Consider the following 18,394-nt stretch of genomic DNA (forward strand, 5'->3'; position numbering starts at 1 on the left):
TGTCAAAAATATTCTCAATGTGGCAAACGAACTTTACGAGAGAAGTACTTGGGAATGCCCATGGATGTTGGGCGATCAAAAAATGGTGCTTTCAAGTTCTTAAAGGAACGTGTTTAGAACAAAGTGAGGGGATGGATAGAAAAAATCTTGTCGGCTAGAGGGAAAGATGTCCTCATTAAATCCGCCGTCCAAGCTATTCCAATATACTCCATGGGATGTTTCAAGCTCCCTAGAGGGCTATGTTTGCATATCAACTCTCTCATTCGGAAAATTTGGTGGGGTAGCAAAGATGGCCACAGGAAACTGTCGCGGATTTCTTGGGATGTTATGACAAGACCCAATGCTCAACTTGGTAGCAACCATTCGCAGATTTGGCGGGCTATAATTAAAGGCAAGGATGTGCTATCACATGGTCTAACCCGAAGGGTTGGCGATGGTAAAGTAATCAGTATTTGGGAGCACAATTGGCCACCGAGGGCCTCATCTATGAGACCCTATGTATGCTTGACACATGATAGACTGAATCTTGTTTCAGAATTGATAGATGAGACGCCGCCGCCTTTGAACAGGGCCTCTAGGCATGACCTCGACATTGTAACACACGCGCGCGCACACACACACATGTTTTCCATTTTCATTCTAAAATGTAAAAAGGGTAAACCTTTTCGTCACGTTAAAAGTTTTCAAATCTCACATGACAACATGTGTCACAATCCAGGCACGAGCAAGTTGGCGAGACGCGGTTTCCACTCTCGACAAGCAACTATGACTGCGACAACCGTCCCCGACACACACCTCCGTTACATAGATAGATAGATAAATAGATAGATAGATAGATATACGGGTCAGCATACCTGCCATCTTGCCCGCCGCACACCACAAATATCTGAAAACCCAAAGAAATTCAGCCAAGTTGTGAGAAGAACGAGTGACTCCGAGGAGAGGAAGAGGTGCTAGTGCTCACGGCAGCTGACAGTGCTCACCATCACCTGTCACGCTCCAAAGATAGACAGAGAGCACGCCAGCTCTACTCCTGCGGATAGAGCACGCCGCCATGCGATGCGCCCCGGACACGCAACGCAACGGCAAGGCTGCTGCGTGGGAGGGAAGCCCATCCCGATCGAATACCCGTCGCGCTCATCATCATCGCCCCGCCGCCAGGCCCAACAAAACGGGGGAGCTCGACCCGACCCGCCTCGCACCCAGCGACCCACCGAGCCGAACCACCCGACTACCCGAGCGACCGAAGCGAAACAGACTCGCCGATACATCCATCACGCGCAGCAAGCGAAGCGTAGCGCCGAGCCGGGACGCGAATGAGCGAGGGGGCCGCGGCGGCGGCGGCGGCGGCGGAGGATGGGGCGGCGAGGGCGGGGCGGGCGTGGGCGTTCAGGCGGGATCTGGCGGCGGGGGCGCTGATGGGGGGCGCGGTGCACACCGTGGTGGCCCCCATCGAGCGGGTCAAGCTGCTGCTGCAGACGCAGGACGGCAACGCCGCGCTGCTCGGGAGGTCGCGCCGCTTCCGGGGCTTCGCCGACTGCGTCGCCCGCACCGTGCGGGACGAGGGCGTGCTCTCGCTCTGGCGCGGCAACGGCACCGCCGTCATCCGCTACTACCCCTCCGTCGCCCTCAACTTCTCCCTCAAGGTTCACAACCCCCTTCCCCTCCTCCTCCTTACTCGACCCGTTGATGATCAGTAGCAGTTGCATTTCATTGAGCCGCCGCGCGTCGTTTCCGGTGCTGCTGCTGGTTGATTAGACGCGATCTCGTCAGTGTTTAGCGAGATGCTGGCGCAGCGGATTTGGGGATCGTTGCTCCATTCTTCGCTTGACCGATTCGCTTGCTGTGCTTAGAATGATTTGTGACGCGAACGGAGATTGGAGGTCCGGCCATGTCGTTCGTTGCGTGCTTGGTAGGGAGCATCCAGAGCCATTCGTCTCCATGCCCCACAGTGCCGTGCGGCGAGGTGAATTCTCAGGGATGGAGAGATTAGATTCGGGTTGACATGTCTTTACTGACAACAGATAAGATTTAGTAAGATATTTGGTGGGCTTTCGCTCTCCACGGATGAATGTCTGCCTCCCGGAATGGCAAAGAATCAAAGAATAAAGTGCTCTGCTGCTCGTGACCCTTGTCTCCAAAAGCACCAGAGATCAGTGATATATAAACACTAGAGAATGGTATTATTGGTGCATATATTCTTGTGCCTTTCTAGGCTAGTTGTACAATTCCATTTACAGTGTGGCTGGTTAAGATCTATTTGGTCAAGTATTATGTTGAGAAAGTAGGTAGGAATGACGCACTGGAACTATACCGTTATAAGTGATGTCTCGTAAGCCAACATCTAGCGAAAATCTGGCTACATCAACTATACTACCAACTACTTTTTGCATGCCATATGAAGATACCATATGACATCATCGATATGTTATTAGTACTAGTGGATTACAAGGGCCTAGTGCAGGATAAAATTATGGAATGTCTTTCTCGCAAAACGGCAAAGAGTTATCATGAAAGATAGCAGATGCCATCAATGCATAACGGATTGACAGAAACAGATATTCAAGCAGATATTTGACTTGCCATTTGGCACCTTTGGTTTTGAAAGGTAACAAAACGACAATTCTCTGTGATGAAAAGTTATGTCGTCGGATATGCAGTGTGTACTGACCTCCTAAGCTCGTTTTCAGTTTAACATACGGAATACCAGTAGATCTTGCCTCAACATGAACGGAGAGTGATTTTGTGATGCAGCAATAACTAGTAAGGATAATCTACAACTTATCGTTCAAAAGTAGCAGAAGTTGTACAAAGTGCACAGTTAGGACACTAGATGATATATCATACTGAGTCAACCATTAACTGAAAAGTCCCTTGTTTTATGCTCTTGCTAATCTTCTTTAGGTTGAATTTCTCATTGGTATCAAGCAAGTGGCCTATTGCCTGTCCTTTTGAATTACTTTTTAAAACAATGACGTCAAATAAGTTTATAAGCATGTATCTGCAATTTCCTTATAATTTATGAGTAAGATGAAATTTTAGTGTCAAGCATGTTTGCTATACTTCAGTTAGCGGTTTACCATGATGTCCCCTTTGTACTGCAGTAGTTCTGCTAACTTTCCTTCAACGTACCATGCTCATTTATTTGTTTCAATGATGAGAACATGGATTGTAGACACTAGGCCGGATATTAAATCTTGAATGTGTCGGGTTTTGGAGTTGCTCTCTTTTGTTTGTGTTAATGAGATGGCATGAAAATAACCACAATACTGCCCATTGACCCATTGGTGTTTTTTGTCATAGTAGAACTCAAGAACCAGACATATCAGGTAATTGTCACCAGCTACTGAAAGTGAAATATACATGTATGGACAATGTAGATATATTGGTGATGAGTGCGTGAAGATGGTCAATTGCTGGCCAAAATTATGCATTGGCCCAATGTTTCTATCCCAAGCTGGTCCATCTTACTTTCAATAGGGTACTACTTCACCTACTCGCTGCTGCGAACTTACTGTCACGGGGTTTCATGCATCTTTTGTTGGTGGGTAGTTAACCTCTGTCCGGATGTGCCAGCTTTCTTAATTTGATGGTCTTGTGTACTGATTTGGGAGGTAGGCAGTTGTGAGCTGAAGTTAATATCTTATATGTTTATCTTAGCACATGGTTATAGGGAAGCAAGAACTGCTCATCTTGGATCTTAATGCTGAAAGAAATTGTGTACAACTCGTAATGTCATAATAAATATAGCCAAGGATTCAGAGCAATTGTTTTTCGTTTTGTCCATTCTATTAATTATTTTGTCAATACAAACATGCTCTTTTTTTAATGTTGCAAGATTGGATGCATAGTTCATTAAGTATAGTGAAGGGAGTTATGTAAAGGGCCAAGCATGAAACCGCACCCAATCTAATACTGATGTGCAATTTTTTTTGATTGACTGTTAGCTATTTAAAATCATCTTATGGTTATGTTATGTCTATAATCCCTGATGGTTATTCTTGCAGGATCTGTACAGGAGCATACTGAAAGACGCGGGAACCTCAGCAGACAATAAGTTCGCATCAATTGCTCTCACCAACTTCATCGCTGGTGCCGCCGCCGGATGCACGACTCTGGTCATCATTTACCCACTCGACATAGCTCATACCCGCCTTGCAGCCGACATTGGCCAAACAGACGCCCGCCAGTTCAAGGGCATCCGGCACTTCATCCAAACCATCTACAAGAAGAACGGCATCCGCGGCATCTACAGAGGGCTACCCGCATCTCTCCACGGGATGGTCGTGCACCGGGGCCTATACTTTGGAGGCTTTGACACGGCAAAGGACACGCTGGTGCCGCTGGACTCCCCGCTGTGGCAGCGCTGGGTGGCGGCGCAGGCGGTCACCTCCACGGCGGGGCTCATCTCGTACCCGCTGGACACGGTGCGGCGAAGGATGATGATGCAGTCAGGGATGGAGGTGCAGATGTACAGCGGCACCCTCGACTGTTGGAGGAAGATCTACAAGGCGGAGGGGGTCAAGTCGTTCTACCGGGGCGCGCTGTCGAACATGTTCCGGAGCACCGGCGCGGCCGCCATACTCGTGCTGTACGACGAGGTGAAGAAGTTCATGAACGGGGGTAGGTTGTGATAGGTATAGAGAAAGTGTGTGGCTCTCCACAGATTTTGGGGTTCCGGCATGGAGATTAGACACGACCAAACGGGTACACGGAGGAGCAGCGGCGGCGGCGGCGGCGGCGGCTCGGATCAAGCGTTTTGTTTGTAGTAGTAGGCGAGTAGTGGTTTCCTGCTGTTCGCCACTAACCAACCAAGCAAGTACAACTAGTAGCAAGGGCTTCATGGTCTCAGAGATTGTGGCTGGCTGTTTGTTTTGATTTTCGTTCCGTCTCTCTCTCTCTCTCGTGTGTGATTCGAAGTTCCAATGGATTGACTGCCTCTCTGCCTGTGTGCTTTTCGCTGGTGTTGGAAGTTGGAACTAGACGGAAAGAGTGTTCAGTTAACACTGTTGGCCTTCCTATGAATATCTTGTACTACTACAAAATGGCAGGGCAGGGCAGGTGCAGGGCCTTTGTCATGCATTTAGCTCAAGGAGTTCATAATCAGGCGCGTGATTGTTGCTCCCCTCCGTTCCAAAATACTCCGTATTTTGTCATGGTTTTAGTTTAAATTTAAACTACTAAAACCATGGTTTTTGTTCTCATTTAAACTGCTAAAACCATGACAAGTAGTGTTTCGGAACGGAGGGCCCGGTAGAAAAATGGGTGTGCAAAAACGGTAGCTGGTCTATGATCCTCTCCTCCCTCTCCAAACCTCCAAACGAACATTCCTTACTGTACCTACCGTGCCATAGATATGCACAAAAAGAAAAGACAGGTGCTTTATGATGCAGAAAATGCAGCTGCAAGTGATCTCCAAAGTCCTCGCGGATTACTAACTTTTCCTGCCTTAATCAGTATCAGGATTAGCATACCACGCGTAGAGTCTCCGATTTTACTCTCCGCGATGTATAGTCAGTGTTCCTACTAAACAGTGAAACCAAAAGGTTTAATCACAGCAGACATCGATTTTGCCCTCCAAACTGGACAACGAGTGTTCCAGTTTTGAAACCAGTGAAACCAAAAGGCTTGATCAGGCCTTTCAACAAAAGTTTAGTTTCAGCAGCGACCCGAGAAATAGCCAAGGCAATGCAGATATGCATTTTGAAACAATGAATGTAGCGCGCACAAATACCTAGTATATCAAAATTTCCCGGCAAAACAAGTAGGACTACCAAACTGGCACCATCGATGATCACTCGCAGCAGCGGACAAAGTATTTCAACCCAATACAACAATTGAAATGCTACCAGTATATAATACCATGTCCCCGACAAAGAAACCCCCCACCGGTTCTTCCACAAAACCCAACTCAATCAATCCCCCACTGGCTCCTCGGAACCAAACTCAAAGACATAGCATCAAGCAGAACCAAACATTCTTCAGCCAAGAAAAATAGTCTTCGTCTGGGACGGATCTCACTGTTGCTTGCACTCTGCGGGCCGCTCCCCTGCCTGACCTTCCCCTGCAGGAACTCGCCCACCCTTCTGTTCAAATCAACAAAGGAAAAATGGCAAAATATGTGAATGGACTGAACTATTCAAACTATAACAGGAGCACAAAACAACTCTCAGAGGCTAACATACCTTCTTATCACCATCGTCATCGTCTTCATCTTCCTCGTCGTCCTCATCCTCATCTTCATCCTCCTCGTCATCTTCGTCGTCATCTTCATCATCATCCATGATGCCATCAAAGTCCTCATCTTGAGCGGCCTCTCCAGTAAACCATGAAACAGCATGTGGAATAATCTTGTCTCTGATGGTAGATCTGGGAAACAAGAATGGGCGGATATTTAGAACAGAGAACAAACATTGAAGCATAGAACTGCAGTACTGCATAGAACATCATATACATACCCGATATCATAATCTTGCTCCATCTGGTTCTGCAACTGCTCAGCCTATTGAAATGGGAGATATATCAAATCACGCTCACACATAATTTCAAACATTAGAGCATACATAAAAGAGTCTAACTTACTGTATCCTCATCAATTTCCTCATCATCATCAGGAACTTGAGGTGGACTGAAGAAATTAAAGAAGCTCTCGCAATTTTCGATTTTCGTGATAGGTTTAGTGTTCTTCGACCCCTTCTTTGGCTTCTTCTTTAGCACCTTTTGTGTCAAGCTCTTTCCAGGATACCATTCAATTTCAGTTCTGAAAAATACCAAAGCAGACACATTAGTGGAACAATCAATAATAATAAACACAACATGTGAGTTGAAATAATAATTACCCGATAGCCTTCTCTAGGATTGGTTCATCTTCATCAATCATGTGGTACGTTTTTGAAAGCACTTCATTCTTGAAGAATGGATTAGTATTGAAGTGGAACTCAAGCTTGAAACCCTTTGGCTCAGTAATTCTGTACCACTTGATATCCTTGAGGTACTTGAGAGCTTCCTCATCCCTCTCTTGAATCTGGATATGAGTAAACCATAATAAATAAGATTCCAAACAATAGAATTGGAAGTGCAAATGGATCTAAAGACAAGTTGGATCAAAAAGGTGCAATGTCCCACCTCCTCAGCAAGGATTTCATGGTTCTTCATTGCATTCAACCAGAAATCTGGCACACCCTTTTCCTCTGCAGGGAAGCATCATATACAAGGTTAAAGACAGCTAGAGACTATATTCCTTTTATCCTATATATGATCTCCATCCAGCATAGAAAATTACTCAAAAGATCTTAGCACAGGTCAACATATGTTTACCTTCCTCATCTGGAGCAGCTTCACCTGAATCTTTGGTTACGCCTTCTGCCTCAACCACACCATTGACAACATCATGACGCTGTCATTTTGCAGGTGCAAGAAATACATCAGATGGATCATGGCATACAGCATCAAATATGATTCAAGACAGAGCTTGTATTGTATGAACCATGCAAAATAGAAACAATTTCTGTATATCCAAGTTGAGCAGTTATTGTCATGGCAGAGGTGAGAGTTAAACACCCGTTACAGGAGTCAAAAGTGAAGTTAGGCAACAGGATAAAACAGCAAATAACAAGCACCGACATTGGTAGTTTACCTTTGAGTACAGTGGTTCATACATCTTCTGATATTTAGCTTCAAGTGCAGCTCTCTCCTCAAAAAACTTTGCCTCAAATTCATCATGTTGGCTCTGCCAGGTGCAAGCAGCAAACAAAGATAAGAAATCCACCACCAGATACAAATAGATTATTTTGAAGTCCAAACATACTGGTTGTGTTTTCCAAAAATAGCCAGTACCGTTTTATATGATACCATCCTTCTCTAAAAAAGGACATTACACTACAATCTAATGAGCAGCAAATCGGTGATAGAGCTGGGCAACATACAAGTTGTCGCCTTGTTCGAAATACTCACAAAGTGTAGAAACAGGAAAATACAAACAAAGAATGAATAAAGCTTCAAGTAAAAGACAAGCCTATGCGTTGTCGGTTCAGGAAACATGAATGTCTTTGATCTCTCTATCACGCTGTTATCTAACTTGTCCTACCCAACCCCAATGACCCATTGTTAAGAGTAAAAAAGTTAAAACGGTTATCAGGGGAAACTAAAATCTAGACAGCTGCTATCATTTTCCTAGAATCATGGCAGGAATCAGAAGCACAGCCTGAAGAGTCCACTAATAAGCAACCGTGCGACCTATATTCAACAGTCCTTGCTCAGCCAGGATAGCAATCAATCATGGCAGTACGACTACGAACCAAGCTGTACCGTTACAGCAAGCCGTCTTATCAGTGTTCAGTACGTACAAAGCTGTACCCTCTAACGCAAGTGGCATCGGAGAATCGCAGAAATCGCACTTAGGAACAGTTAATGATCCACGCTGCCGCGAATCACCTAGGCAGCAGTACCAAATTCATGCCACAAGGAACGCATGGCAACAGCGCCGCGTAGTGGAACCCCTGTAGTTATACCTGGATCTCCCTGAGCGCCTCGACGCGCTTCCTGACCTTGGGCTCCAGGCTCTCGAGCACGTCCGTGTGCCGCGCCGCCAATCCCTGCAGCGTGTTCTGCACAACCACGGCACCGAATCAGCACAACTAGGCCACATAAACAACCCAGAGTCCGAGATAAGACAGAGACGCTACGGGAAACCTCACCTTAATCGACTCCACGAGGTTGGCCTTGTCCTCGGCGCTGAGCTCTGCATCGAAACCACCACCAGCGAAACCGATAAGACCTCGCAGCCCATCAACGGCAACAGCAGCAAGGGGGAGAGGCGGGGGAGCGAACGAACCTGCGGCGTTGGGGACGGCGGCGCCGAGGGCGGAGAGGTCGAGGGTGTCCTTGCCGTCGCTCATGGCTGCCGCGGGTAGGGAGATTCGGGGCTCTGCGCGGGCGGCGGCGGGGGGAGGGGGAGAAACCCTAGCGGCGGCGGCGCGTTGGGTGGGTTGTGGGTTGGGGGCGCGGGCTGCTGCGTGGGGGGAGTGGGAGGGGTGGAGGCGGGGGGGAAGGGATAAAAAACGGGATCGAGTCCTGGGCCGCGATTTATAGGAGGATAGCCGGGGAAAGAACGGGGCGCCCCGCCGGTTTGGAGTTTGGACTTTGGACTTTGGACTCGTGAGCGGCGCGGTCGGGTGGCCGCGGGGCCCGCGCGTCGGTGGGAGAGACGGACGGTGCTCCTTCTTTTTCTTTGCGATGGGACGGACGGTGCTCCTGCCTGCCGGAATATTCCTGGGGCGCGGCTGTGAATTTCTGTGAGCTGTGGCTGCGCAGGACGTGACTGGCTGTGGCCGTTTTCTCACTGGCATGCCAGCCCCATCGACATGAATTGCGATTGGACGGATTTGAGGTGAGTTTATACGGCAATAAAACGGGGAGATCCTCATCGGGGCGGTAGTAATGCGGGATTTTCCGGGTTACTATTACATGCCGGATTTGGGTATGCGGAGATATAGTAAGATCCGTGCCAAGATTATCGTATGGCGGCGCTCGTACTCGCTTGAGCGGTTAGCGTCGTTTCACCGCCGATGGGGGAGCGGCGACGTTGGCACAACCGATAAGGGGGCTTGTCAGGGTAGCTATATGGTCGTAGGTAGAGATTCCGTAAATAACAAAAATGGTCGTAGGTAGAGCGGTTGTTGACGTGCGGGTGAGGTGACGTTGGCGGAGCCAAAGAAAGAGTGTTTGCTAAATTGTTAGGATTATATGGTCTTTGCAAGCATCGTTGGTTGATATCTGATGGAGTGGGCGGAGGGTTGGGGAGGCGATTTGATGCCCACTCTTATGGTGGAAGTCACCAAACATACTAGAATCAAAGCCATAGATGACATCCGAGGCAAAATCGAATGGAAATGATGGCATGAGGAAAATACATATGATTTATGAAAATTAATACTAGGTACTCCCTCCATTCCACAATGTAGTGCTTCCTCTATCCACGTGCTTTAACTTTGACCGTAAATTTAACTACCAAGATCAATTGCGGCGGGAGCAAAAATTATATCAGTGAATTCGTATTCGAAAGAAGTTTTCAATTATATAATTTTTTCTCCCGCCGCAGTTGGTCTCGTTGGTTAAATTTATGGTCAAAATTGGACCTCGAGAAGCGCGGGTGTCGGTGTCAAAACCGGCGGATCTCGGGTAGGGGGTCCCGAACTGTGCGTTTAGGCCGGATGGTAACAGGAGACAAGGGACACAATGTTTTACCCAGGTTCGGGCCCTCTTGATGGAGGTAAAACCCTACGTCCTGCTTGATTAATATTGATGATATGGGTAGTACAAGAGTAGATCTACCACGAGATCAAGGAGGCTAAACCCTAAAAGCTAGCCTATGGTATGATTGTTGTATGATGAAGTTGTCCTACGGACTAAAACCCTCCGGTTTATATAGACACCGGAGAGGGTTAGGGTTACACAAAGTCGGTTATAATGGTAGGAGATCTTGAATATCCGCATCGCCAAGCTTGCCTTCCACACCAAGGAAAGTCCCATCCGGACACGGAACGGAGTCTTCAATCTTGTATCTTCATAGTCTGGAGTTCGGCTGAAGGTATAGTCCGGCTACCCGAACACCCCCTAATCCAGGACTCCCTCAGTAGCCCCTGAACCAGGCTTCAATGACGACGAGTCCGGCGCGCAGATTGTCTTCGGCATTGCAAGGCGGGTTCCTCCTACAAATTCTTCATAAAAGTTTGTAAACACCAAGAGTAGTGTCCAGCTCTGCAAAATAAGCTTCCACGTATTGCCATAGAGAGAATAATATTAACACAAATCTAATCTGCTGACGTATTTCGTAGCGTGACATCACACTACGGCCAAGCCTTCATTCGAATCGTTTTCACTTCTCCACCTCAGCGTATTTTGCGAGGCGGTTTCCTTGGCACGTCTTGTCAAAGCAGAGATCGTGTCCCCTTTATTTACGGGATCCTCATCAATACGGACGTGGGTAACCCAATCGTGCCCGTTAGCATGTTTTCTCGATTAAAGGCGAGTCCCAAACGGTTACGGGGAGGGCTCCTGGTATTCAACCTCTTATAAAGAGACCAAGGCCTTACTCCCTTTCTCCAATCTCAAAACAAGTTCGCCTGTCGCCTCGAGTTCCAACACCCTAGGCTCCAGAATCTAGGCGCTTCGACCTTCGACAATGTCCGGTTCCGACCTTCAAGGCCGATGGATGCCCTCCTCCTTCACGGAGGAGGACGCGCTAAGGTTGAGAGAGGCTAAGTTTTTGACCGCCGAAATTTCGCATAGGTTGCCTGCTCAAAGGCAGACTATTCCCAGTCCCCGCCCTGGTGAGAGCATAGTGTTCATGTCTCACTTCCTTCGGGGTTTAGGCTTCCCGATGGATCCCTTCGTGAGGGGGCTGATGTTCTATTATGGGCTGGAATTTCATGACCTAGCTCCGGAGTCCATCCTCCACATTTCCTCATTCATCGTTGTGTGCGAAGCGTTCCTCCGTGTTACTCCTCACTTCGGATTATGGCTCAAGACTTTTGGAGTGGAGCCGAAGATGATCGAGGGACGGCACACAGAGTGCGGAGGTGCTGTCATAAGTAAGAATGCCGATGCTCCATGGCCCGAGGGCTCCTTTCAAGAGGAGCTCGGCTTGTGGCAACGAGAGTGGTTCTATATGACCGCTCCCAGGAGCGCCAAGTGGGTGGCGCCTCCTGCCTTTCGCTCGGGTCCCCCACCACGGCTAGCGTCATGGGTCAACAAAGGATTAGATTGGGGGTTATCCAAAGACGTGCCCCTGTTGCAGGGCCGCATTAGGGATCTCTTAGAAAGAGCCCTCAACCTGGTCAAGGTGACGCAGGTCATGCTGATTCGCGAACATTGCCCGGCAAACGTCGCTCCCTTCGTCTGTGGGAGTTTAATCCGGAGGGACCACGAGCTCTCCAGCATTTTATGGGCGCAACGCCCGTGGAGATGTATAAAATGTTCTTCGGATCACAAGCAATGTGTCCGGATTTGACCGAGGACACAGGTTTAAGCTGCAATCGCCCGGATACTCAAGTAAGTAACCTTGTGCCCAGACTCGCTATCCGTAAAATTGTCATAAACTCGCCCCTAAAAGAGCTGTCCTTTTAAACAGGAGTGGGTAGCGAAGGCGAAGCTGATCAGGTGTCTGGCTCCCCTTCCTGAGACCAGGCAGGATCCCGTGCTAGTCAGGATGTTGAAGATTGTGCCTTTGGAGGGAAGTGAGGGGGAGGACAAGGAAAGTATGGCCTCCTCGAAGGAGGCTGCTCCGAAGGGAGGAACCGACAATTCCTCTCCTAAGGGGAAGAAGAGGGCCGCCTCTGACGACCCGGAGACCATGGCCTCAAAGCGGGGGAAGAAGTCCTCGTCAGAGGGTCCGGCGCCGGGGAGATCCTCGGTCGAACTATGCCCCCAAAGGGATCAGCCCTCCAGCGAGCCGTAAGTAGAGAAAGATTTTCCTTTAGAGGGATGAGAGAAATCCTTACTTTTTATCTGAGAAGATTAACCGAAAATTTACCTTGTAGCTCGGACCTCAGCCCTTCTCAGCAGAGCTCGTCTTCGGGGGATCTTCTTCCGGAGATGATGAAGAGTGGAACGCCTCCCCCTGCCGTACCGCCTAGCGAGGTGGGCGACCCTGAGGTGTCGTCGCGGAGGGTTTCTCCGAATCCGGCAGGGGTGGAAGGTAGCCATATGGCCCCCCAAGGTTCTCCCCGTCCTGCCTTCGATGGAGGTCATAGGACGAGTCCGGCACCGTCTGGTGCGCGGTCGGAGGAGCTGATGATTCTGCTGGGGCGAGCTTCTATCTCAGAGGAGCACCGTGCATTGATGGGTACGGTGATTGGAAGGATTTCGTCCGCGGAAAGCGGATTGCACAAGGCCGTCAGAAGTTTGCTGACGGGTTTTGAGGTACGTTTGATAATGTACTTCTTTGTCAGTTGCGCATAAACAAGATGCGCCCTGTGTAGATAGTAGCCCCTGAGACTCTGTGCGTTGTCAAAATTGACGGCGCACAGAGGATCATAATCCCAGGTCTAATTTTGCCTTTGTATATAGGTGGCGAAGTGTCCGGAATCGAGCAGAACTGATGATTTTGCCAAACTAAAGCGGCAACTTGACGTGGCAGATGCCGACATCGCGCTCGTCAACAAGCGACTTGATGATGCTCAAGGTATGCAATTCCTCGGGCGGCATCTGGTAAGAGGAGCTTTTATGCCAGTATCTTACAATGTGTGTGCTTGACGCAGATGGTGCGGCCGCCGTGGAGAGTCTCCGGGCGGAACTTGCCCGAGCTAAGGAACAAGCCAGGACAAGTGATGCGGCTGCCGAGAAGGCACTTGAAGAGCTGAGAGCCGAACAGGCTACTCACTGCCGAAGCAAGAAGGAGATGGCCATGAAGTTAAAAAGCGCTGCTGACCGTTGCAAGTCTCTTGAGAAAGAAGACCGGGCGAGACAAACAGACTTAGAGAAGGCTGTTGTTGATGCCAAGGACGCTCGCTCTGTGATGAGAGCTGCGAAGGAGGAGCTGCGTCAAGCCGGACAGATTGCGGCTGGAAAGCCCTTTATACTGCGGAGGAAGTTTGGCGATCCGAAGTTTGCTCCGTTGGACCGGATGTGGAGTGCGAAGGACACCTATCTGGATTTGGCAGCGAGTGCTGCTGATGCGACCGAACACTTTCGAGATCAAGAAGATCGCGAAGTGGAAAGGCTTTTCTGGTCGCAGTTCCACAATCCAGAGCGTCCACTGGCAGTGGACGATCGTCTGGCTCAATGGGCCGAACTGAATAGATTGTCCGGACTCGCCATGAAGTACGTCATGGGTCATCTGTGGCCGGGGAGATCGGAGCCGAAGAGTTATTTCGGCTTGGTACAGCAATTCCTTGGCGCGGTGCCACGTATCGATGCGATGAAGAGGTCAGCATGCATAGGGGCGCACGGATGGCTCTTGCCCGTGTCAAGACATACTGGGCAGAGATGGAGACCACCGTTGTTGCATCCCGAGATTCGGACCAAAGCGGAGTATCCTCCGAGCACTATTTTCAGGAAGTCCTTGAAGGCGCTCGTGTAATAGAGACGCAGTGCTCGAAGGATGCTATGTTCTGATAGCATATGTAATTATGAAGCAATATTTTGATGAATTGTAGTAGCCTTTTATACTTGTGCCTGCAAGTATGTGGAACACCTCCTGTGCGGCCGTTTTAAGATATACATACAAAATCTGAAAGATGGCAGTCGTTGGCTTCAGCCCCCACGCACATAGTGCGGGGGTGCTCGCAGAAGGCGCATTTTCACACTTAATCCAACGTCTTGGTCCTACAAAGGAGGTGATAGCGCAGCGAGCTAGGCAACCGGACTATAATGCTTTAACACTTTCACTTAGCCATAGAAGCTTGACAATGGGACTATTTAGGTAGCCCCTGGTGGCGACCGCGCTCGCCCGAATTCGGGGCGCGTATGTGCCTGGCCGGGAAACGGCCCTTCGTTAATGCGGGGGAATCCTATAGATTCCGGAGAGTCATCGAGTGGTTGACCAGTCTCACGCCATATCATGACAGTCAGTTTTCTGCTTTCTCTACTGAGTGTGCTCGCCTGGCCGAACCAGGGCACAATCGCAGTAGTTCTCCTGGTGCCGCCTTAGCCAATAGAGCGGAACGTAAGGCGGCCGAACACAGGAGCCGGGCAACCCAACATTTGACCAAAATCATGACTCGGAGCTTATGCATATAAGGCCAAACTTGCGACGCCGAACACTCCCTAAGGTATTCGGTCTTTATGAGAGCGGGCTAAGTAACGCTCTAAGGTATAAGCCCCTAATGTCCAGGTACGCGCAAGAATTCTGACGTGGCCACATGCCAAGACACCAGCCTCCTCCTTGGTCATAGAACCAGGGGATGTGTATCAACAAGAGACAGTAAAAAAGGTTTACGCAGGGTCTTAATCTGAAAAGAATCCTTGGAACGGGTCCCTACTGCATGTCTGCGCCTGTTCCGTTGTGCCGTATCCTGGACGGGCGCAGCACGACGTTCATTTGTAAAAAAAGAGCAACTAAGTTGAAAAAGGGGCGTGCCGAACAAAAGTTATATGAAATAAACAAAGTGTAAAGTAAAATATGGAAAATTGAGCTTTATTGTCTCTTATTTTATACGTGTGAAGCCCCTAGTGCAGGGGTATATGGCCACTAAGCCTTTATCAACAATACTTTTGTGCCGGACTTGTCTATCCGTGTCCGTGGTCTTAATGACCTGTTCCGATCTTCTGGCTGGTGAAGCCATTGTATTGTGGGGCTGTTAAAGCGGCCGCACAATCCTCCGCTTGGGGGAGGCGCCCTTACTGCTTCCTCGTTAAGGAGATGATGCCGCGTGGACCGGGCATCTTATGAAGGAAATATGCCCTAGAGGCAATAATAAAGTTATTATTTATTTCCTTATAATCATGATAAATGTTTATTATTCATGCTAGAATTGTATTAACCGGAAACATAATACATGTGTGAATACATAGACAAACAAAGTGTCACTAGTATGCCTCTACTTGACTAGCTCGTTAATCAAAGATGGTTATGTTTCCTGACCATAAACAATGAGTTGTTATTTGATTAACGAGGTCACATCATTAGTTGAATGATCTGATTGACATGACCCATTCCATTAGCTTAGCACCCGATCGTTTAGTATGTTGCTATTGCTTTCTTCATGACTTATACATGTTCCTATGACTATGAGATTATGCAACTCCCGTTTGCCGGAGGAACACTTTGGGTGCTACCAAACGTCACAACGTAATGGGTGATTATAAAGGAGCATTACAGGTGTCTCCAAAGGTAGATGTTGGGTTGGCGTATTTCGAGATTAGGATTTGTCACTCCGATTATCGGAGAGGTATCTCTGGGCCCTCTCGGTAATGCACATCACATAAGCCTTGCAAGCATTGCAACTAATGAGTTAGTTGCGGGATGATGTATTACAGAACGAGTAAAGAGACTTGCCGGTAACGAGATTGAACTAGGTATTGGATACCGACGATCGAATCTCGGGCAAGTAACATGCCGATGACAAAGGGAACAACGTATGTTGTTATGCGGTCTGACCGGTAAAGATCTTCGTAGAATATGTAGGAGCCAATATGGGCATCCAGGTCCCGCTATTGGTTATTGACCGGAGACGTGTCTCGGTCATGTCTACATTGTTCTCGAACCCGTAGGGTCCGCGCGCTTAAGGTTACGATGACAGTTATATTATGAGTTTATGCATTTTGATGTACCGAAGGTTGTTCAGAGTCCCGGATGTGATCATGGACATGACGAGGAGTCTCGAAATGGTCGAGACGTAAAGATTGATATATTGGAAGCCTATGTTTGGATATCGGAAATGTTCCGGGTGAAATCGGGATTTTACCGGAGTACCAGGAGGTTACCGGAACCCCCCGGGAGCTATATGGGCCTTAGTGGGCTTTAGTGGAAAGGAGAAAGGGGCAGCCCAAGGTGGCTGTGCACCTCCCCCCCTTCCCCTAGTCCTATTAGGACTAGGAGAGGTGGCCGGCCCCCTCTCTCTCTTTCCCCCCTCAAGGAGTCCTATTCCAACTAGGATTGGGGGGGGGGGATCCTACTCCCAGAGGGAGTAGGACTCTCCTGGCGCGCCTCCTGTGGCCGGCCAGCCTCCCCCCTCTAATCCTTTATATATTGAGGCAGAGGCACCCCAGAAAGACACAAGTTGATCCACGTGATCTATTCCTTAGCCGTGTGCGGTGCCCCCAGCCACCATATTCCTCGATTATACTGTAGCGGAGTTTAGGCGAAGCCCTGCTGCTATAGTACATCAAGATCATCACCACGCCGTCGTGCTGATGGAACTCTTCCCCGACACTTTGCTGGATCGGAGTCCGGGGATCGTCATCGAGCTGAACGTGTGCTCGAACTCGGAGGTGCCGTAGTTTCGGTGCTTGATCGGTTGGATCGTGAAGACGTATGACTACTTCCTCTACGTTGCGACAACGCTTCCGCAGTCGGTCTGCGTGGGTACGTAGACAACACTCTTCCCTCTCGTTGCTATGCATCACATGATCTTGCGTGTGCGTAGGAAATTTTTTGAAATTACTGTGAAACCCAACATCTTAAGCGTAAGAGATGCATAATGCGGTATTGCGTTAAAGCGGGCGAAAGCTTCGCGTCCCAGCAGTGCTTGATAGCGACTTGAGAATGGGACGATGTGGAAAGTCAGCTTTTCGCGATGGAAGTTATCGGCAGAGCCGAAAATAACCTCGAGCCGGAGAAATCCCATGCAATGGGTGTCCGGACCTGGTGTTACTCCTTGAAAGGAGGTTTTGCTGTGGCGAATTCTTTTTGGGTCGATCCCCATGTGGCGGATTGAGTCCTGATATATCAGGTTGAGTCCGCTGCCACCGTCCATAAGGACATTTGAAAACTGGAGTCCGCCAATTATTGGATCGAGTACCAGGGCAGTCCAGCCTGGGTTCCTGATACTTCTAGAATAATCCAGATGATCGAAGATGATTGGTTTTGACAACCAGTGGCGGGATTCCTTTGGGATAGACCGTGGGGCGCGTACCTTTATGGGCGCCGCACGTTTTGTTATGTGGAGTAAGTTTACTGTTTTTACTTCTTGTGGGTAATTCTTTTGTTTCCCGGTACTCTGCTTTTGGGGTTCGTCCTCGTCTTCGCTTGGTGTATCGAGCCCCTTGTGTTCGGCGTTGAGTCTGCCGGATTGTTTGAAAACCCAACAATCTCTGTGGGTATGGTTAGCAGGCTTTCCGGGAGTACTGTGTATTTGACATATCCTATCCAGGATTTTGTTTAGGTTGGATAGGTCGTCCCTGTTATCTTGGAGGGGCGGCTTTTTCTGATTCTGTCATGAGCTTTTGAATCCGGCGTTAACTGCCGTGCTCTTCGGACTTTTTTCCTTAGTCCGGCGACGGTCCTTATTGCGTCGCGGTTTTCCGTTTCCCTCCCTAGTTTCGGATGTACTTGGGTCGCTGGTGCCGCATCTTGCCAACCAGTTATCCTCTCCTGCGCAAAAGCGGGTCATGATGCTTGTTAGTGCGGCCATTGTTCTTGGCTTTTCTTGGCCGAGGTGTCTGGCGAGCCATTCGTCTCGGACATTATGCCTGAAAGCTGCTAAGGCTTCAGCGTCCGGACATTCGACTATCTGATTCTTTTTAGTAAGAAATCTATTCCAGAATTACCGAGCTGACTCTCCGGGCTGTTGAGTTATGTGACTAAGATCGTCTGCATCCGGAGGGCGGACATAGGTCCCTTGAAAATTTGCTCGGAAAGCGTCCTCGAGCTCTTCCCAACTTCCGATTGTGTTTTCAGGAAGGCTTTTAAGCCAATGTCGGGCTGGCTCTTTAAGCTTGAGGGGTAACTATT

General features: G+C 48.9%; 2 protein-coding genes across 2 annotated transcripts; one reads left to right on the plus strand and one right to left on the minus strand.

The window, feature by feature from the left end:
• Positions 1-1,078: 1,078 nt before the first annotated feature.
• Positions 1,079-5,004, plus strand: LOC125526751 (probable ADP,ATP carrier protein At5g56450). Its single transcript, XM_048691393.1, has 2 exons — positions 1,079-1,646; positions 4,008-5,004. The coding sequence occupies exons 1-2, from the start codon at positions 1,317-1,319 to the stop codon at positions 4,632-4,634; spliced, it is 957 nt and encodes a 318-aa protein (XP_048547350.1). The 5' UTR covers positions 1,079-1,316; the 3' UTR covers positions 4,635-5,004.
• A 673-nt stretch (positions 5,005-5,677) lies between these two features.
• On the minus strand, positions 5,678-9,052 carry LOC125526742 (nucleosome assembly protein 1;2). Its single transcript, XM_048691382.1, has 11 exons — positions 8,834-9,052; positions 8,697-8,740; positions 8,511-8,606; positions 7,637-7,729; positions 7,318-7,396; positions 7,126-7,190; positions 6,840-7,024; positions 6,583-6,760; positions 6,459-6,502; positions 6,186-6,369; positions 5,678-6,086 (listed from the first exon to the last, which is right to left on the minus strand). Exons 1-11 carry the CDS (start codon positions 8,895-8,897, stop codon positions 6,018-6,020), a joined length of 1,101 nt encoding a protein of 366 aa, XP_048547339.1. The 5' UTR covers positions 8,898-9,052; the 3' UTR covers positions 5,678-6,017.
• Positions 9,053-18,394: the final 9,342 nt, after the last annotated feature.

Source organism: Triticum urartu, chromosome 1, assembly GCF_003073215.2.
Source record: "Triticum urartu cultivar G1812 chromosome 1, Tu2.1, whole genome shotgun sequence".
Lineage (NCBI taxonomy): Eukaryota > Viridiplantae > Streptophyta > Magnoliopsida > Poales > Poaceae > Triticum > Triticum urartu.